This window comes from Penicillium psychrosexuale (genome assembly GCF_028828465.1).
Source record: "Penicillium psychrosexuale strain IBT 29551 chromosome Unknown utg000003l, whole genome shotgun sequence".
Lineage (NCBI taxonomy): Eukaryota > Fungi > Ascomycota > Eurotiomycetes > Eurotiales > Aspergillaceae > Penicillium > Penicillium psychrosexuale.
The window spans coordinates 2,762,961-2,783,620 of record NW_026643188.1 but is presented as its reverse complement, the minus strand read 5'-3'; the positions used below and the strand labels follow the sequence as shown (position 1 = coordinate 2,783,620).

The 20,660-nt window shown below is 49.8% G+C and overlaps 7 protein-coding genes across 7 annotated transcripts; 3 read left to right on the top strand and 4 right to left on the bottom strand.

Moving 5' to 3' along the window:
• Nucleotides 1–321: 321 nt before the first annotated feature.
• Nucleotides 322–1,044, bottom strand: N7518_004978 (uncharacterized protein; the record flags this gene model as incomplete). Its single annotated transcript, XM_057185905.1, has 1 exon — nt 322–1,044. One exon carries the CDS (start codon nt 1,042–1,044, stop codon nt 322–324), a length of 723 nt encoding a protein of 240 aa, XP_057042675.1.
• Nucleotides 1,045–1,448: 404 nt separating this feature from the next.
• N7518_004977 (uncharacterized protein) lies at nt 1,449–2,273 on the top strand (the record flags this gene model as incomplete). Its single annotated transcript, XM_057185904.1, has 2 exons — nt 1,449–1,881; nt 1,960–2,273. 2 exons carry the CDS (start codon nt 1,449–1,451, stop codon nt 2,271–2,273), a joined length of 747 nt encoding a protein of 248 aa, XP_057042674.1.
• Nucleotides 2,274–3,352: 1,079 nt separating this feature from the next.
• On the bottom strand, nt 3,353–5,788 carry N7518_004976 (putative C6 transcription factor; the record flags this gene model as incomplete). Its single annotated transcript, XM_057185903.1, has 4 exons — nt 3,353–4,652; nt 4,718–5,100; nt 5,157–5,651; nt 5,699–5,788. The coding sequence occupies 4 exons, from the start codon at nt 5,786–5,788 to the stop codon at nt 3,353–3,355; spliced, it is 2,268 nt and encodes a 755-aa protein (XP_057042673.1).
• Nucleotides 5,789–6,628: 840 nt separating this feature from the next.
• On the top strand, nt 6,629–8,537 carry N7518_004975 (isocyanide synthase family protein; the record flags this gene model as incomplete). Its single annotated transcript, XM_057185902.1, has 3 exons — nt 6,629–6,992; nt 7,045–7,361; nt 7,410–8,537. The coding sequence occupies 3 exons, from the start codon at nt 6,629–6,631 to the stop codon at nt 8,535–8,537; spliced, it is 1,809 nt and encodes a 602-aa protein (XP_057042672.1).
• Nucleotides 8,538–9,580: 1,043 nt separating this feature from the next.
• N7518_004974 (uncharacterized protein) lies at nt 9,581–11,152 on the bottom strand (the record flags this gene model as incomplete). Its single annotated transcript, XM_057185901.1, has 1 exon — nt 9,581–11,152. The coding sequence occupies one exon, from the start codon at nt 11,150–11,152 to the stop codon at nt 9,581–9,583; it is 1,572 nt and encodes a 523-aa protein (XP_057042671.1).
• A 3,756-nt stretch (nt 11,153–14,908) lies between these two features.
• N7518_004973 (uncharacterized protein) lies at nt 14,909–16,426 on the bottom strand (the record flags this gene model as incomplete). The annotated part of the gene is made up of 3 exons (XM_057185900.1): nt 16,204–16,426; nt 15,283–16,154; nt 14,909–15,101 (listed from the first exon to the last, which is right to left on the bottom strand). The coding sequence occupies exons 1-3, from the start codon at nt 16,348–16,350 to the stop codon at nt 14,909–14,911; spliced, it is 1,212 nt and encodes a 403-aa protein (XP_057042670.1). The 5' UTR covers nt 16,351–16,426.
• A 3,924-nt stretch (nt 16,427–20,350) lies between these two features.
• Nucleotides 20,351–20,659, top strand: N7518_004972 (uncharacterized protein; the record flags this gene model as incomplete). The annotated part of the gene is made up of 1 exon (XM_057185899.1): nt 20,351–20,659. The coding sequence occupies one exon, from the start codon at nt 20,351–20,353 to the stop codon at nt 20,657–20,659; it is 309 nt and encodes a 102-aa protein (XP_057042669.1).
• Nucleotide 20,660: the final 1 nt, after the last annotated feature.

Here is a 20,660-nt window from a genome sequence, read left to right as displayed (position 1 = left end):
CCCTGCCACCCCCAAGTCTTTCTCTCTATCTTACTGATTCTTTAAAGATATTCCGGGCTTAGAGGCCAATGACGTACACTACTACGCCCGCCTTGTTTCTCATGTAAAAGAGACAGTTTGCATGGTAATTGATCTTTTCCTGCTTGGGCAAGGCCGTAATGACAATCCCTCTGAAAATTACGTTAAACCCCTGGTCAAATCGGTATTTCGGTAATACCCAAACCGGAGTAACGGAAGAATTATTAATGCGCGGGATTTGAATAAAATGAATAGAATGGAATGCGAATATGAATAATGGGCTTATTCGCGCGAATACGAGACTTAGATATTCGAATAAGGCCTATATTCGCATCCATATATTCCTTTCGGAGCCCTACCAAGATCCGACCGACAATCCACTATCTGCTTCTTACTGACCGACAATTCCCGCGGAGAATCAAGACCGCGCTTCCCAGAACACACGGGCGTCTCCATCGTAAATGAATACTCTTCATCCAACCAAGTAAGCAATTCAGCACCTTGCCCCGTCAAATCCAAGTCCAAGCCCAAGTCAAATTCACCCAACGCCTCATCCGAAACTCCGGGAATAGACTCCGAGTCCATAAGCGGGGTAGTCAAAGGGAAGTGGAGGGGGTCAAGGCTTGAGACCGCGAATGCGGGAGCCGTGGATGTTAATTGCGGTTCGATTGAAGTGGTTTGCATCTGCGGATTGACTCCTGCACTTGTTGGCCGCTTGGATCCTCGTGGCCCCCGGTCGAAGAGCCAGGTCCCCCAGGAGGAGTCCATTGATGGAGACGGTGTCTGCGGCCTGCCCTGGCGACGTGGTTGCTGCTGGCCTTGGGCAGCGGAGAGTAGAGCAAAGTAGCTGGTGCCGGTAGTGCGGGAGTGCAGAGGACCCGAGTCATAAAGGGTGGCTGATGGCATTGGCACCGGGGTCGACGAAGATGGTGGTGAAGCAATTGGGGTTTTGCGTCTGGCGAGCCATTGGACCCATTGGGTATCGACGTCTCTGCCCACTGTAGGTGATCCATACTTGGTCGGCATTTTGGAGTTGTTTGTTTGGTCTTTCAGTTCTTTCAATCCACGGAGCAAAAGTATCTGGTCTGGAGAAAAAGGAAATTGGAGAGTATAAATAAAGGGCGTACGTAACAATGAGCAGGGATCGGACCGAACCGCTCGGAGGTTCACTTTAGCTTGGTGTGTATCGTGTAGGATTTTCTTCCGCGGATAACTGGACCGGGGTAACGCTGAGGAACTTGAGAATCCGAGTCCCCGGATGGTCGAAACTCCGCCAAAACTCCATGGAGTTTCGCATCTGAGTCAGGCATGCCTGCGTTACAGCCTGGGGACTATAAGTACCTGGAGGCTCATCTGGCGTGAGATTCAACTCTTAGCCTCTCCATCCTCTTTCTTCATATTAACCGAAGTCCAACAAATCAGAAAGCAAAATGCCCACCCATCACCGTATATTATCGCTAGTATACAGCGAAGTTGAGGCTCTCGATCTCTTCGGTCCCCTTGGCGCAATTGTTCCCCGGAGTGACTACTACAAATTGGAATTCGTCAACCTCCACCACTTCGCCTCACCCCAAGGCATTGAAACCTCCATCAAAAATGGCATGGGCATCGTGGGAACCATCTCCCTGGCCGAAGCCCTGCGCGAAGACCACTCCTTCGACACCCTCTTCATCCCAGGCGGCTTCGGCATGATGCCGCTGGTCTGGGACCCGATACTACTCCAGCAAATCGGTCAGCTGGTCGATCGGGCCCCCAACGTCTTCACCGTGTGTACCGGATCAATTCTCCTCGCCGCCACGGGCCGTCTGGACGGTCGCCAGGCGACCACCAACAAGCGTCTTTATGACGAAGTCACTCCCAAGCGTACGTCAATTTCCAATACTGTCATGCAATCAGCTTGCGTTCTCGTAAAACCAGACTAATAACATTCGTAATCTCCAGACCCCGGCGTAAAGTGGCAAAAGCGCGCCCGCTGGGTCCATGATGGGAAATTCCTGACCTCATCTGGCGTGACGGCTGGAATTGACGCAGGATTTGCGTTTATCGCGAATACGTACGTGGCGCCTGAAGATCGTCAGGCCCACCCGGAGACGCAGAAGGTCGGTCTCCGCGGGGATGCGACGCCTATCCCGGGCTACAGCCGAGAAAAGGCTTTGAAGTTTACGCGTATGACGGCTTTCGGGCTGGAGTACCGGTGGCACTCGGATCCCGCTGATGATCCATTTGTGGATTTGCCTACTAGCGATGGCTCTTAGAGGGTGGTATTCAATCCCCTCTTGGGAGGATGTATATAGGAATTTATTGATGAATGATGTTTTGATTCTATCTTATGCTGCGATCAGATTGGTAGATTCTTGTAAGTAGTGCTGCAAGGCCATTGAGCCTACCCTAAGTAGGGGGGTATTGTATACAAGTAGCAAAGGGAAAAAAAAACAGCCTTTGGAACTACAGATTGGAAGAAGCGTGGATGTGGATGAATCAATGACACAGAGAGTCTCCATCTGGAAAGCTTCGCGAGCTTTACCCACTACACTCTCTCCCAACAATCTGGGCAATATTCTTCTTCCACTTCCCTAGTGTCTTGGCCTCTCCGTCACACGCAGCCTTCGCCTACACTCGTTTGACATCCAATAGAAGGCTGCAGTGGCGCTAGAGTGCTGAGTGATCTCTATCATATCACGGATGAGATACAGCTTTGCGGGGGAAGTCTCGGAGCCATATTGCTAGGCCCAACATTGGGCGACGCTGAGGAGTAATATATGGTGATGAAGCATGTTGCTAGGGATGGACAGGAAGGAAGAGGGGCGCAGAGGTAGCATGTGTACAACAGTTTCCTGTAAAATACACCAGTCCAGGTCCCACCGGCGTCATGTAAAATACAATATCTATTCTGGGAACTGAGGGATCCACCACCATGCCGTATCTAGATTAGCGTGTTTCAGATTTGGGCTCGGAAATCAATTCGAGAGAAAAGGCTCCAAGAGGTCTGGCATTCTGCGGAATATCCTTCAAATCTCTTGCGTATCTTTCATTGCTTCTTTTCGCGTTCTGTCCTTTTTTGTTTTTGTTTTGCTTTTCTACTCTGGCTCTTGAAGAAAGAACCCATCACAATCGCGCCATAAGGGCAGCCTAACGTTGAGAATGGCAATGAGGCTACGACAAGCCTTGACAAGGCTCTAAAACTTCAGGAAGTGGTACGCTCTACATGTACATACAAGGATATATATAGTTGTGGTAGCCTGTATATCATTCAGCGATGGGTCGGGGTAAATGATGTCACACACATACTGTACACCTGGGCATATAGTCCAAGTGCAACCGGTCAGCCAATGTCTCACCAGGGCGGAAGGCCCCCATTTCCCATGACTTCGTAAAAGTTAGCAGCCGCAAAGGCGTCAGCGCTCGAAGGGGTCGTCGCGGGGTCCAACGTGGGTTCACTCCCCATAGACGACGGGGATTCATGGGTCAAGCGCGTCCCCGAGAGGCTATTGCTTTGGCTTGGATACAAAGCGTGGGTAACACCCATTGCCCCGTAAACGTCTCCGGCCATAGGCAAGAACTTCTCTTTGCCTACATCTTCCGGTAGCTGGAAGTCCAAGAAGTCCCACATATTAGGACTCAGGCCATTGGACAGAATGGGCATTACATCTAGATCGGGGAAGCCGTCCGCGACAGGAATGGAGAGAGTCAAAGAGGTGTCCCCAGGGGTCGATAATCTTGGAACGGGTAAATCGGCGGGAGTGGTTGGACCATTCAAGGTCTTCAGAATCTCCACCACCTGGCGGTAGAGGGGACGCTTCTGGTTTGATCCCGCATGGCGGTTGACACCGTCACCTGAATCCTCTTCCAACTTCATCAGTGCCTCGAGGGCCACAACACTGCGCGACACCGAGCTTTGGAGCGGCTCTTGGGGTATAGCGTCCCCGGAGGATCCCTCAGGCGAAATTTTGGTACGCAACAGTTCAATGGCCTCCCGAATATGGTCTCGCGTCATTAAGCGACCGAGTTGGGCACTCGAGCGCTCGGCCTCGGTCGACGGAGAATCAAACAGCAGCCCCAAGACCAGCACAACGGTCGCGTTGAAGAGTTGCGTTTCGTTGGTGGATAGTGAGCCACAAACTGTGCAGCGGGCTTGGATCTGGGCTTGCGTGTTGATAATGTTATGAGCCAGCTGCTGGCAGGATGCGCGTCCCATGGGAGAAGAGAGAGTAGAGCGATGCAGGCGGAGGAGGAGACTCCACAGCTGTTGATGCAACATGAATCGTTGGACTGGGATGGCGGCCATGGGACCCATGGCTGTGAGTCCGACGGTGCTTCCCAATCTAAAGTAAGACGGCAAACTTGCCACATATTTTTCGTACTTTCGATTGAGGTGCTGGCGCCGCTGGGCAGCTTCGTTTGCGGCGTCCCCGAGATCAATTGATTCCCGCACAATGCTGGACAACTCCAACGCGTGTACCGTATAGGACAGCATGGTAAATTCAGACCGAGGGCGCTCGGGAATCTTGCCATGTGCCCTGAGCAGATCGTCATCTTTGAGGTGCAATGGCATCCGGGTATTAAATTGTGAGGGGCGGATGGTATAGTAGCCAAGAGCTTGTCCGCGCGACCAGTCTCTTATGACAAGAGCCCACCTAGTGGTCCCGAATGATTAGCGCTTCGCCCTAAGTGAAAAAATACGGGTATTTGGGGTGCCTACCAAATCCGAATCGCAATCTCGGTGCGAATGTGAGGTGGTTCAGCGGTCGCAGAGCCATAATCTAAGGAAGGCGAGGCATCCAAAATGGCATTGCCCAAGCGATGCAATCCAAGTTTGCGCGCACCCGAAATGGCGGTAACTAAGACGGCATCAAGCCCCAACGAGGTCTCTTTTGTATCCAACAGAAGCATGATGGCCGCCTGTAAGCTGGAGATAGAGCCACAAAAGAGGGAAATACCTCCCTGGAGACAACGCACGCTGAGGGACCGCCATGTCGCTGCAGGCTCATCCGAGGCACGCAGTTGCTCCACGCGGAAAGTCAACGGGGTGAGTTGGACACCCAAAAGGGACGGGGTTGGATAAAAGGCGAGTCCAAGCACGAGCTGCGTGGAAACAGTCAGCCGACGCTAGACCCAGTGGGTTTGGAGGAGAGCGGCACCGCGAGAAGCAAACCAGCAAGAGAGTCCAGAGATAGCGTACTGGTGATGGCCGCGTTGGGGGAAGCCATACTTAAGCAGTGACGCAATTGATCGGCTTGCTTCATGAAGCTTGGGGTGTGCACCACATTTCCCAGTGGTCCCTGGCAACGCGTGACAAAGACCTCGTAGAGGAGTTGGATGATATTCCATTCTGGCAGGGCGTGAACCACATCTCGGATCAAGGCAAACTTTTGGTCGTGCCTCTGCGGATCCTGGGTCACCCAGTATCGATTGGGGATGTCAGGGGCCACGTCCGCTGATTCGGTGGGGATAGGAATGACATCCACGAAATGCTCCAAGATCTGCGCCGTTTCTTCGACCTCCGGTTCTTCCTCTTCCTCCGGCGTCACTTGGCTGCGATTTTGTTCTGTACGTTGGGTTTTGGTCCGCTTGGCTCTCGGTTGACGCTCACCCTTGGTACATAGGTGGGCGCAGTCGCGCTTCACGCATTCCAACTAGAAACAATGAGTTCGCAATTCCATAAGATTTTAGGCACACTCACACAAGGCTCCTTGCGATCGCATTTTAGTTTGGAGGCGCGACATCGCGAACAGGAGAGGGTGAGCTTCTTGCGGGGGTGGGCAACATCCATGTCGAGTAGGATGTAAGAAGGCAAGTTGGACATCCCCCTGCATCGACGTACTAAACCCCTTCGGCTCGGCCCCCAACGTCAAGTGGGGGCGGAATCGCGGAATCGTCCAACTCCCGTGATCGCCGTCTTGGTACTCGGAGGTTGATATGATTTATTTACATTTGTTATACTGGTGAAAGGAATATCCTTAGAATACTTTCACAGATATCTCTCTAGATCAATGAGTACATGCCCAGATAATGAAGGTGTCTGATCACATGAGACGGGAATGCGTCCCCCTTCTAAATGGGCCCTCTTTGACTGTTCCTCTTGAATACCATGGTGGCTACAACATTCATATATGTTGAATGAAGAGCACATACATAAAGCATGGACAGCATCGAGAGCGTTGAATCAGACTCTGTGCTGACTCCAGCGGAATGAGACCAGTCCTGTGCGTCGGTCCCCCGACCGGGGACAAGAAGACGCCGAAGAAAGAAGAGAGCCTTCTTCGACAAAACTGGAACGATCTACAAATCAGATAAATGGCTCTCTATCGTATCCGGAGTCCGATGCATGATGAGATATTCTCATCGACACCGTCCGTGGACGTGGACGCGCTGGCATGGAACCCGTCTGGGGAGAGATCCGCGGAATCCGCGTGCTGCTTCCATCCATCTTGCAGTCTCACCAGATCATGGTCGGAGGGCATCAATTCGGAAGGGTTGGCATCCGGACAATACTGGATGCCAGTCTTTCAAGACAATGATATATTAGATCACTTGTCCCGCGACAAGATGGACTCAAACCAGACCAGAGCATCTTGGTAGTAATCGGATCAATATCAATTCAAAACGCAACATGCCTTACGCCGGAAAGCCTCTATCCGACATCGAGACTAAGGTCTCACAAATTGTCTTCCTCATTGCTGCATACCGCCACCGCTCCGCCACCGTCCCCGATCGCTTCTCCAAGTTCGTCCCCACGCTCGAGAAGCAGATCGGAGACATTGTCTCCAACAAGGAGGCTGTCCGTTTCATCCTTCCAGCTTTCCCCTTCAAGGCTCCAGCCGAGGGAAGAAACAAGCGCAAGACACTAGGCCCTCTTCCAGACAAGGCCGAAGAGATCGCCTTGCAGACGCTCAATGGATTCGCCGACTCTATTGCCGAAATCTACGAGGGCGGTGCCACCGTTGTGATTGTGTCGGATGCATCAGTATATGGCGGTAAGCATTCGTCTTCATTTTTCTTCGATGCGTAAGGCTAACCTTGATTGAGATATTCTGAACATCGCCGACAGTGACGCTTTCGCTTATCACCAAGAGCTGCAAAAGCTCGCTGCATCTCTGGGCCTTCGCCATCTGGAATTCACCCGCCCTGGGGCCTTGGCCGGCATTGTGCCACAGGAGGCCCAGACCCTTGAGGAATACTCCGACTTTGTAACCAAGACCCGCAACCACCTCGACCACTCAATCTCCCACGTCCCCTCGGCCGAGGATGATAATCGGCAAGCGACGAGCCGACACTACGACACGGCTCTCCCGGAGAGCAACAATCCCACCGCCTTGAAGAATGCTATGCTCCAGCGAGGCAAGGTAACTGTCACCTCTCCTCCGGTGATCCGACCGGGCTAACAGATCTAGGCCTACTTCACTCTGCTGGCATCGGCTGTGCCATCCGCCATCCGCCTGTCAATCCATGAGTCCAACAACGTTGGCAAAATCACTGTTGACCTGTTCCCCCCTGCGAGTAACCCTGATTTCATCACCCCGTGGCATGGGGCCTTGACACTGCTTCCCGACGCCAGCCTGCGCGTGGTCGACGCATCCACCGTCGATCTGACCGAATTTGAGGTGGTCAACAACGCTGCAGGCCACCCATGGTTGCTGCGTGCCAAATGCGACCTCTTCAATTGGCCAGGCATGGAGGTCGACTTTGAACCGCTTTTCCCCTGCGGTATGCAGGTCTGTCCAAAGGAAGGACACGGGCCCTTCAAGTTCGAGGACGTCGATATGAAGCGTGTCCGACGTCTTGCTCTATCCTCTGCACCTCTTCTCCTGCGTGGATTCACAATGGAAATCGAGAAGGAAGTGTTCCGCGAGAAGGCGCGTCAGCTTGGTGAGATCCAGCAGTGGCCGTTTGGTGATATCCTCGAGGTTCGCGAGAATGCAGACATCAACATGAACAACGTGCTCACGCGCGAGGCTATGCCCTTCCACTACGATGGTGTGTTCAAGATGGTCCAGAATGAGAAGACCGGCGAATGGATCTCCACGCCGCCTCTCTTCCAGATGTTCCGTAACCGCGCGGCCTCGCAGTCCGAGGGTGGTCTCACGCTCTTTGCGTCGTCGCGCAACCTCCTGCCGCTCCTCGGGCCCGACACCATTTCTCTTGAGGAACTGCGCTCGCTGAAATGGAAGACTTTCACAGAAGCCAACGATGCCTTCGGCGGCCATGATTTGCACCTGCCCTTCATCGTCGCCCACCCGGAGACCGGTGCCGATACTTTCCGCATCCACGAGCCCTGGCCCGAATCCAAGTGCATCGCTGGAAGCAGCAAGCCGACTATCGTGCAGGTCGTTGGCTGGTCTGAGGCTGAGAGCGACGCGCTATGCGAGAAGCTTACGGCTCTGCTGTACGATCACCGGGTCGTATACCGTCACCAGTGGAAGGCTGGTGACTTCGTCTTCAACGATAACGCTACCACCCACCACACTCGCACAGCATTCACTGAGGGTCACCGTGAGCACTGGCGTGTGCACGTCAACTAGATTGTACATTGTCGTGACTGTTTTATTTTTATTTATTTTTGTTCGTTTTGCTATTAGATGACATGAAAATATACGGAGACATTATAGGATGAAATTTTACTTCTTCTTTTCTTATAAACTCCTCATAATTTGACATCCGATAGAATTAGATGAACGATTACAAGTGAGACTGATTGTTTCTAGGGCTTGCAAGACCAACAATACTCCGGCTGAGCCTACTCCTCTTTGAGCTTGGTGGGGAATTCGAATTTCCAGAGGTTGAGTCACTCTACAAAACACGATATCGATGTGCCACGGCGTAAAGGATTCTGTCAAGTCAGAAGGAATCTGTACGGGCTAGTACCGAGCATGGCCAGTAGACAGAATGTTGAATTGATGTCTGGTTGAAGAAAAGGTCGAGTTTCCTGTGATTACCGTACAAATAGGCGGCGGATCGAGTACATGCTGAATAATCATACCCGAAAGGGTGCTAGTGGTAATTTAACACTCCTTCAGTTCGTTAGATTCTGTCGATTCCAAGAGAAGCGGTACGCGCTAGTATACGAAAGGACCAATGGTAGGTTCGATAACATATGTTGAGTGTACTCTCATAGACTGTCTAATGCTGCGAATATTTAACCAACTGCGGGCTTATTTAAGCAGTGGAATGCCCCAACAAGCAACTAACTAGTTAGGTATCCTCGTTAACTAGTTATCTATCAGTCAGCAAGTGGGTGCTGTAAAAGTCGAGTGAACTAGTAATGTAAGACCCATTTTTATCCGACAGATTCTCATAGAACGGGCAGCGGACGACGCAAGGGTCTTTCTTCTCACTATACCAGCCAAATAGGAGACCACAGAAAGGGCGAAGACTAGGTAAATTGCCTAGCATCTACTCGAGTGAAGATAGTCCATTTATTTTCGATTACCAAATTATCATCTCCGAAAAAATCTGTTCAAATATACCATTTCTGCCAACGTATCTATTATTTACGTTGAGCTGGTTAATACCGGCCAACAGGAGTGAAAGAAACAAAACCACAATCAGTATATCACAAATCACTTCAAAGATCCGCCGTCTCGGAAATGGCCTCAGGGCCGGACTGGTCCTTCGCCTTCGACTCAAACCTGTGGTCGCGAACAAAGAAAATTACAACAAAGAATCCCACAGCCGCGAATCCAATTCCCAACCAGAAGGCACCGCGGTAGCCGCGAATAGGGTTCTGTCCTCCCTCATTGACATGAGACTCAACAGTAGCGGCGATACCGAGACCAATGGAGATGGAGTACTGCACAACCGTTGAGATAAAGGATCCCGCAACACCTTGCTCCTCAGGGAGGACGGCGTTGGAAATGAGAATTCCGGACGAGGCAAACGACAAGTCAGGCCCACCAACAACAAACAGACAAGCAGGGAAGATGAAGGCCCAGTATACGTTCGAGTAGTTGACGAAACTCATAAGCAGGTTGCCGATGAAAAAGGAGAACATGGACACGCCGAAGATGTACTGGATAGGCGTCTCGGCGACGAAGAGTCCAACAGCCGTCGTAGCAAACATGCCACCAATGACCAGGGGAACCATTTGAGCCACTGCGGCAAGCGGCTGAGTTTTATGGATAGTGAGAATGTAGACGGTGGTGTAGTAGAGGAAGATTCCGAAGGACATCCAACCGAAGGCCATGGCAGTGACCACGGGTGCGAAGCCAGGGCGCCCCCAGAGGGAATTGGGTAGGATGGGTGCAGAGACTCGGGACTGGGAGAGGACGAATCCGACGAGTAGGAAGACGCTGACAATGAACAGGGCGTAAGTGTAGGGCTCTTGCCAGCCGACGACCGAAGCCTGGTTCCAGGCAAAGGAGAACAGGATCAGGGCTGACACGCCGAGCAAGCTACCGATGTAGTCGAACTGGCGGAGACTTAGTCCCGGAATCGGGGAGCCGATTCGGTGAGGAACAATGACGAAAGTCGCTAAACTGAGAACGAGGCAGCCGATGGCCCAGAACCAGAATCCCCATCGCCAGGTGACTTTCTCGCCGAAGGCGGCTCCGATCAGACCACCGAAGATGTAGCCCGAGGGAGCGCAGAAGCCCAGGAAGGCGAAGGCGATGTTCTTCTTGACCGACAGAGGTGGGAACGCACGCGCCAGCAGCGCGAAGGAGTTGGGGACTAGTGCGCCATTGCCAATTCCCATCATGCCGCGGGCGATGTCGAATAGAACGACGTCGTGGGCGAAGCCGCAGACCAGTGACCAGATGGCCATCCAGATCCAGCCGAAGAGGAATACGTATTTGTGGCCGAAGTGATCACCCAGGCTGCCGGTGACTAGGACGAAGACACCACCGCAGAGGGAATAGGAGGCTAGGAACCATGACATCTGTCCATTGCTGTTTGTGCCGAGAGAGGTACCGATCTGTTCCATTGAGTAGGCGGCATTGCCCAGACCGCCGACGGAGAATAGTTGCGACAAGCCAATGATGAGAATAAAGACAGCCTCTTGGAAGGTGGAGGAGAAAGTGGTCGGCTCAGTTTCCGGCTGAGCCTTCTCGGCGGCCCCTGGGCTCGAGATGATTTCCTCTTTGTCGTGAGGTTTGCTCATCAAGGTGGGAGTGGTGGATCCTCCGTCGGTAGACGACATGATGTGCTAGGAGATATAGATTGATGTGAGGTTGGTGGAGGAGATGAGAAAACAGGAATTGATCCAATTTTATAAACCATCTGGATTAAATTCATTTTGTATTGCTTTCCCTCCCCCCCCCTGAATGCTGGAGCCATGGGGATATGGAGATGGAAATTGGCGTTGAAAGTCCGCGGAGTTTCAGAAAAAGTCCGATGTCACCACCCGTGGACCACTCCGGCGATGATGATGATGATGATGATGATGATGAATTCATTTGCCGATGTAGCTGGCTCTAAATATAGGCTGCTATGCGGGAGTGCTGTCAGGCCTGCCGACAGCTAGAAAAGTGGTTGCCAGCCCACTGGACGACCGTTTCTTGAAGCTCAAAATACGAGTTTCTAATTGGTCGCCCTCGAATGTCATGGCCCCATCACCGCTCGATGAGGGCGAGGGGCCCTTTCCCCTTCCCACTATCTCTCCCTCCACGGCTCCCTCGTATCAACGGAGTCGCTACCTCTTGCGCAACTATCCAACCCGTCGGCTGCCGTTCACGCGCTCGTTTGGATCAAGGGGGTACAGTGGATCTGGCACTGCACTCCTAATGGGCGCCATCCTTCTTCTTCCGTCACACTGTCCTAAGGATCACTGAGCAACCCTGAGTGCTCACTCACTGAGCACCGAAGCACTGTGCTCAGTGATCAAAAGTAAATCCTGCACACGTGATGTTGGGATGACTAAGATTTTGGTAAAAAAAGGAGCTTAAACCGGCGTCTAAGGTAGCCTTTTTCGGCGGCCGATTTACCGTCAATTACCGTTGTGGTGTAGAATGTAGGATAAATATAGTGATTTATATATAAATACACACCTTAAAGACTGATTTCTCTAGAAATCAGTATAATTAAGGCTAAAACTCCTTTATTTATTTAGTCTTGTAGGTTATAGTTGGTATTGCGACTTGCTCTATAGGTTTTCGCGGGTTTCGGTGGGTTTCGGTGGGTTTTATAGGTTTTACCCACTAAAACGTACTTATTATAGCCAATTAATAGAGAAGGATTCGATACTATATTAAGTTTTATGATATATCACTTTAGCTGCCTCCTTACGGGACGTAGTGAGATTCGTGAAGTATCGCATGGTTTCTATTATGTTGGGAATACTGGTGTCTAAATACCATCAAGTACGGGTGCCCATAGCACCCGGAAATGCAGGTTCGGGTCTTGGCATATCCCGTACGGACATGCACAGGGACCAATGATGCTAATTTAGTTACAGTAAAGGGCCTCTGGGATCACACTCTTACACTAGTAAAAAGATAAAGCTATAGGGCAAATAAGAGGAAAACTTTCGTTAGTCTATAGATAAAGATAGGATCGTCAACCGTCTAGAGTAAAGATACGGTATTAATATAATCTGTCTTAGTAAAATTGAACTTATCTTTTTCCTTTTTCATAATGACCTTCTCCGTGGTCAGAGTTCCTCTAATCTACTGTGATAAGGTTAGCCTCGACATCAAACGCCTTCGCAAAACGGACTATACTAACCCCGTATGTCTCCGAACGATCCTCTATAGCTATCATATTTCCTATAGCTATCTCAAAACCACCGAAAAATCTCTCGGCGCATACCAAAGTAGTGATCACCGTGGGCCTTCCATCTAGGCTAAGACGCCCTTTGGTAGAATACGTATACCACCGAATAAATCCTTTGATCTGAGTAATGTCAGGGGCCGGGCATCCCTTTTCTAGCACGTAGCCATCAGACACTCGTCTAGTTTCAAGAAGGAACCTAAGAAGTCAATAAACACGGAATCGGGGCAAGCATTACGTGGCCACTCACTCGATCCAAAGCTCGACGTACTTCTGGTGAAGGGCCCTGGACTCGTCGGTACGTATATGCTTATCACGTATGGCATCATCCTCTTGGTGGGCTTCCAGCTGGAATCTAGTCTCTTTACGTCGCGCACGACGTCGTTCCCTTGCTACATCGCAAGTCTGACGCTGTAAATCCATAGTTTGAGATTGGCAATGGACGTGGAATACGCGGGAATGGGGTAGAAAAAGAATGAAAGATAGTGAGCTGTGAACCTCTTATGAATTTTTAGATACTTCACTATCCATGGGGGATCTCGCTGTATTTATAGCTCGACAGGATATTAAATGCTCATAAAATTCATCCTGGCCATAGCCGGGATTGGGAAAAAAGCAAAAGCCATCTATTTTCACATGTCATCATCTTCTGGAGGCCATGTTGGCGAATGAGTTGAGGCAGGGCAGTCAACAAAAAGAGGGTCAATTTTAGATGGGTTTTTAGTTGCTGGCGCTAGCATCACGGAATAGATGGCCAATAAATGATCAACTTGTCACGTGATTTATTTATTTTTTATCAGCCTTTATTTTCAGGCTGCAAAGTGAGCAGGTCTGTGCGTTTACTAAACTCAGTCTGAGTACTCACTGAGCATACCCTGAGCGTTCACTGAGCATACCCTGAGCGTTCACTGAGCAAGACCTAAGCGTTCACTGAGCATACCCTGAGCGTTCACTGAGTAAGACCTGAGCGTTCACTGAGCATGCCCTGAGCGTTCACTGAGCAAGACCTGAGTGATCACTGAGCATACCCTGAGCATTATTTGTACATTACTAAGCATACACTGAGCGCTTACTGAGTAACGTAATCGGTAAGCGAGCCGCCACTGTAAGCGAGCCCCACCCTACCCAAAACGCGTCCATGAATTAGCACCTAGTTAGTTCAACTACCCACCATGCCACCAATTCGCTCTCAATCCGCTAGAAAATTAGAACAGCAAGAGGGTAGGCTTTTATTAGCTATCCAGGCTCTTCGAAACAGAGATATTAGCTCTATTACTCTTACTGCGCGTACTTTTAGTATCCTGCGTACAACTTTACGCGACCGCCTCTCTGGCTATTCTCAACGAAGTACTACACACGCCAACTCTTCTAAATTGACTGCAATTGAAGAGGAATCTCTTCAAAAATGGATTCTCTCTATGGATTCTCGTGGATCAGCTCCCCGGCCCTCTATAGTACGAGAAATAGCGAATCTTCTTCTTAAAAAGCGCGGAACTACCCCGGTTCTTTCGGTTAGCGAAAAATAGGTTTATAATTTTATAAAACGATACCCTTCTCTTTCCTCACGGTTCTCAAGATATTATAATTACGAGCGCGCGAAATGTGAAGACCCAAAAATCATTAGAGAATGTTACTCACTCTAGAGCAAAGTCGGGATGTTTGAGAATTTTTCAGTGTTATTGGGCACTCTGTCGCTCATCACTTCTTACTCTGTTCTTAACCGTTTATTCTTAACCGTTTATTTTGAATCATGCAAGTACTCATAGAAAGTGTTGCTCGTTGACTTACCAGCCTGCATTTGATTTTTGCTCAACATGAAATTAGTTGAGGCAGAGTGGTTCTAACATGCCTCATTTGGGCAGACATCCTCACCAATGTTTCTCAACACTTGTCACGGACAGATACGGCTGAGCTGGTGCAAAACGATGCATGTGAGCAACCAGAAAAACCGAGGAGTCTACAAATACCACCCGTAAGACCTTCGTGCCACTGGATCTCTACATTTTCTATCAGCAAATCCATTGGAATGAAACAAGAAATGATCCTGCTCTTGAAAGAGCGTCTCCTTCTCAAGATTGTATCACACATGCGTTCGAACGTATTACAATCTCTCTTATACCAATTTAAATATACAGGTCAAAATTCCAATACAAAAGACGTTTGCTGGCTCATACGGTCATTGGCCGGCTTAAATACAGTGCTCAGTGGCGCCCTTGATCACGGCGAACACCCCGAAGGATATCGCAATCCCGGAAATCAATATCACGTTCGGATACCGATCCCCATTTGAGCTGCCTGGTCCAAGGCCTAACCAAACCAGACTTCTCACATGGGGCGAGTAGGCCTTAGGCGAAGCCTCTGTAGCCAATATTGGTGGATTGCTCCCTTCATTGCGGTATTGTCCTGGTCCTGACTACTGCGCCACGTGTCTTGGAGTTCCGAGGCGCTGTACCTTGCCCTTCATGTATCTTCCAATTCCCCGGATCGTCACTGTAAATACCTCTTTTCCCAACCCCCATCAACCTAAAAACGTCCTCAATAGATGTGCCCTCTGCACCCTACTCTGACAAGTTCAACATCTTGAGAGACAAATCCCACAACTTCTTCTCGCCCTCCGGATCGAAGGCGTGTGGCGCAACACCGACCGCCAGTGTACCACCCTCGGGGACCGGGCCAGCTTCCTGGCAATCCTCTAGATAGACACCACCCTTGCCTTCCCATTCCTTACCAAGTGCAGCCGTTATGGTTGTGGCAGCGCCCTGAGCTGAGCTCTTGCCATACTTTTGCGCAGGCTCACTTGAACCCCACTGCTTTAACGTTTCCGGGTCGACGTGGCGCTGTAGGCCTGTCGCAATACCACCAGGCATCAACGAGAGGCCGTGCAGACCCTTTGAACCGTATCGGTGCTCGATCTCGTTCGTCATCCAAATACAAGCTGTCTTGGCATTGCCATATGCCTTCCACTCCTCGTACTCACCCTTAAGGTTAATGTTGTCGAGCACAACAGAGCTCATGTGATGGCCGGCGGAAGAGACGTTGACGACGCGGGATTGGAACTCAGGTGTGGAACTGGACAAGAGCGTCTGCTCGAGTAGCTTGTAGAGAAGGAAGTGGCCGAGATAGTTGATTGCAAGCTGCGACTCGAAGCCATCCACTGTCTTCGCCTCTGGGCATGCCATGATCCCCGCATTGTTGACCAAGACATTGAGCTGGGTTGACTTGGACAGAAAGGTCTTGGCCGCGGTGCGGACGCTTTCCATTGAGCCAATGTCTAGCTCAAGCAGCTCCACACGACCGGGTTCAAGTATCTCTTCCAGAGCTTGCTTTCCCTTCTCCAAATCACGAACGCCAAGATACACTTTACCACCAGTTGCGGCGAGCGCACGACCAGTTTCAATGCCAATTCCTCCAGAGGACCCGGTGAGAAGAAAGACCTGGTTATGGTCAATTCCAGTTCTGGTTTTCAGCAGCAGCAATGCCCACCTTGTCCTTCATGCTATCGATCCGGTCGTTGTCCTTGAGAATGTCAAGAGCTGTAGGTCGAGCGTCTCCCGGCCCATTCTGCTCCAAGAAGGCCTGAGTGTACTTGCCGTTCTTGCCAAGGTGATTACTAATGAGCGGATTGGCCATTATGGTGATTGTGATGATGGAGGATAGCTGGTAGATTGACTTTGCAAGTGGATGCTGGGGAGAAGGTGTATATCTGGTGGGGCATTATATAGGGTGCGGGGGAGAGCGTGGTAATGGGGTGACTTGCACTGGCACGACTTGGAACATAGGTCCAGAGCTGAAAGACTGTTCGAACCTCGGACTTTATTTCGGATTTTGCTTAAGACCGTTTATCGGGCAAGGATATGTTCAGATCTACATTCAGTACTATAACCGTCCAATTAGGGATTAACTCCATCAGCCGACTGCTATATTGGGCTTAAATCCACCATATGACCATCATCGTTATTTAACAAAGAAGAAGGGAGCTGAAAATGTGGTTTCGTCTTTTTTCCGGAATAGGATAGCAGCCGAAACGAATCGCCAAAAAGATCATCGGGATAAGCCCGAGTCGGGCAAGCGGGGAGACAGGAACAAAGAAACCCCTGTTGGTCGGGCTGACTTGATGACTCCAGCACCCTCACAAAAGCGGCGGCAGCTCAAATAGGAAAGCCCCACCCGCCAGGGAATATCCGGTACGTATAGTGACATATACAAAAAGAACTATGAGCTCAAATTTCAAATTACGCGCACGTCTTCAATCCGCGGGCATACGATTCTTCAGTCGAGGATCACTGAAGGTTCATACCCGCTCCGCGCGTTCCCCACCGCGACTAATGGAAAAAGTACCTTTTGTATGGGAAGCCCATACAAAAGGTACTTATGATCAGTCTTCGGTTTCTTGACCACAACAGCTAGAGATCAAATGACATTGACATTTTGACATGTTGATGCATTGAGGTATTGCTTGCTGGCATGCAGTCTGTAAGATCTCACTTTGCCCATTTGAAATATTCCTGCTTTTCAGGCCTTTGTCCCTTTGTCTCCATGAAGCTATTTAGAGAAATTATAGCAGTATTTAGATCATCATCAGCAATTATCTTGGCTCTGTTGATCACTTCTTGTTTCCATAGAGGTATGAGGACATATGCCCGATATTCTATGTATAGACCACTCTACGTCAAACTATATAACCTCTCATTCACCTCTGAACAGCCTCAAACATTTCATGTATATCTCAACATGATTTTGCAACCTTTGTGAGTACGGCTCGATCTCACATACGCGGCTAAGCCAGGATTCGGGATTTCTAACAAACTTATTGAAGGTTCAAACCCCTATCATAGTTACTTTGTCTCTTTCTTCCTCTGGCCAACCAATCGATATTGAAAACATCTATATTGTTTCATTATCCTTGACTCCGTAACCCCCGACATTCTCGCGGAAGGAAAAACAAGCGCTATCAATGCTGAGGGATAAGCCCAGGGCGATATTACATGGCCAGTGTTGTAATGCCCCGGGTGTGTCTCCCTAAAACCTAGAAAGCGCCAGAACCAAGCGAGCCGATGTGATTTCACTGGCAACATTTATTCTGGCCCTCGTCATATCGTCTTGCTCCAGCCCGCAGATACCAATGAGCATCCAGGCATACGTTGCCAATTTATTCAAGACTTCCGCGTACGACGATAGGCCGTTTCCCAATGGTTTCTATTCCTCCTGCAGATAGTAGCGCCCTATCCTGCCCTAACAATACTATCCTAGGGAAGTACCCTCTCCTATCGATTTCAGGTTCTATATGCATCGTCAGTCTGATCGACCAGATATCACGATTGAGGAGCTATAAGATCTGTTCTTGAACGACGATGCAGTGAGCCGCCAATCTCTCGATGTAACCATGGTCTATGAGTGACCAGGGTGCAGATAACTCGGTCCTCCGGGAACGGTAGCACCAGGGGAGAAGACTGAGCTATAAGTTTGTTTGAATGAACGCCTTGGTCGAGCAGTCACTATATGCCCTTAAGTACAAGGTCATAGCCTACGAACAGGGGATTTCAAGGAGCGAGAAGAGAAGTGACAGATATTGTTACGTGCCAGTTCGATTCAAAAGAATGAGTGCTTTTTCATCACAATACTAAGTACAGAGAGGGAAAGGGAAAGGGAAACTGTCTACGAGTTCTGCTCCTTCATTTTCTGCGGGCTCTTTCAGCAAACCATGCAAATGGTGATTTCTCGCTTAGGTTCGAGGAAGGAGCGACTTCCTCTATAAGTGCAAAGTCGTACCCTCAGATTGTCACAGATATAATGTCTATACAAACGCTTCTTGACACATTCGAGCTGCGAGCTGCGATCTGCATGGCCTAGTTGATCGGCGAAGCATTCCTTATACACCTAAGTAAGATCTAGGCCATTAGCTAGTTAGTTAACGCAAAACTTTAGGTTTGCCAGTCTAAGCTTTCAGGTTGTCGCCCGCAACATTTACTGTAATATTTGACCCGTAAAAGAGAGTATCCTGCTAGGGTTTGGAGAACCGAGGCCTCGCAGAACCCTACAACGGAAGGAATCTTCACCCGATTGTTATGGCTTACGGAGTACTGAGTTGATAGTATGGTATAACACTTGTACATGTTCATTCAGGATTGGGTGTGAACTTATTATAAACTACAAGACAGACATTCTTCAAGTCAAAATAAAGTTTCATTCGGGTATTCCACAACTATATATCCAGACAACACACAGGTGTAATAGCGAATTGATCATCAGAAGGAAGGCAACGGAAATCTCTACACGGTTTTGCGCATTCAGAACAGGTCTGTGAGTTTACATCCGAGAAATTTTTCGTCACTTGATCAATTCGCCATTACAACAGGCGATATCCTTCTATGCATCGTGGTTCATGTTTCGATCTAGACTGAGAACAATATTAGTTAATTGCTCAAAACAAGACATGATAAAGATGCATTGCAAAATAAGAGTTCTCAGACAAGATATACTGGCAAGTAGCAGACCAACCGGGAAGGGAGGTCCGGATTATCTCCGCATTGTCGAATTGGAGGGTTAAGAAGTAAAGTGTTTTGTCATCCTTGAACGGATAGGAAATGCAAATGCAGGAAGAACGAGAAAGGATGTAAACTCACGTTAAGCACAAGGTGCTAACACCTGATCTATCAGGTTAGTGGTGAGATTGAGGTATCGTAAGATACTGTTGGCATTGGATCATGCTATCCTCATGAGTCAGGCGCAATCAACATTAAGAGAGCTCCAGAAACCTGAGGTAGAGAACCACAAAGCCAATAGGAATTCACAGTAGTGATTGTATGCCTCAAAGATGGCATTGGAAAGAAGAAGGAAAGACAAAGGAGAAGATGAAGAAGAAGAGAAGAGAAAAAAAAAAAGTTGTGAAGAAAAAGCCGCGAAGACACCACGTGACCCATCCCCATTCGGGATAGCGTGTGATTGGACTCAGAGCAGGGGAGGGAGAAGAAAAAAGCCTCAAAAAGGGAAAAATGAAGATTGAAAGATGGAGCTTATACTTTAAGATCTATACAATTTCCTGATCTCATTATAGTCCCTTATTTTCCCTCTATCACTGTTTCTCTCTGGATTAATCGCGCTGTCGTCTCGGTTAGATCCTCCACCATACGGACCCGGATCCTCCGTCTCCAGTTCTCTCTCTCCCACCGGGCGATCATCCTTAATTCCCAACCTGGGCGTTCGCAACACCTTTAGCCCCCTAATATCCAGATCCCTTAGCAAAAACACTTGTGAGTTGTGCCTCTTTGAGATATTCTGACTATTCGGAGAGCCCAGCCCCTCCACGCCTCCCCTAGCCCCCGTCGCTTTTAACCTTCATCCCCGACATCTTCTCTTATCACTCCCCACTGACCGCTCACTTGTTTCAGAAGGAAAACAGATTCATTGCGCGGGTGAGTGACTTGGCCCCGATCGATACTTCAGCACCTCGCGTCTGCTGAATACCGGTTCAAGTCGCTCGCTACGTCTTGGTCCATCCCCGAACGCTAAAAGCGGCCTTGTTGTCTTCCCACTCCAGTCGCGCTCCACGCCACGTTTCACCCACCACATTTTCGCCATCGCGAGCGATCATTTTGAAGTCCCCCATTTGTGGTGACTTCGTCGCTCAGCAATGATGATGACGCAGCCGTTTCCTGCCCACCAAGGCATGCCGCAACATGGGTTTCCCCCCGGTCACCCAATGGCCGCGCAACATCCAAATGGACACCCGGGCGCTGGAATGGTACAGCAAATGCATCCTGGCGTCTCTGCGCCGGGAGGACCTCAAGTCAGCCAAGCGGGCCCGATGATGGGCGGCATGCCCCCGGGCGCTGGGGCAGTTGGTCCTGGTGGCCCCGGCCCAAATGCTCATGCCCTCTCCCACCTGAATCCCGCGCAGGCGCATATGCTTCAGAACCCCCAATTCCAACAAAATTGTTAGT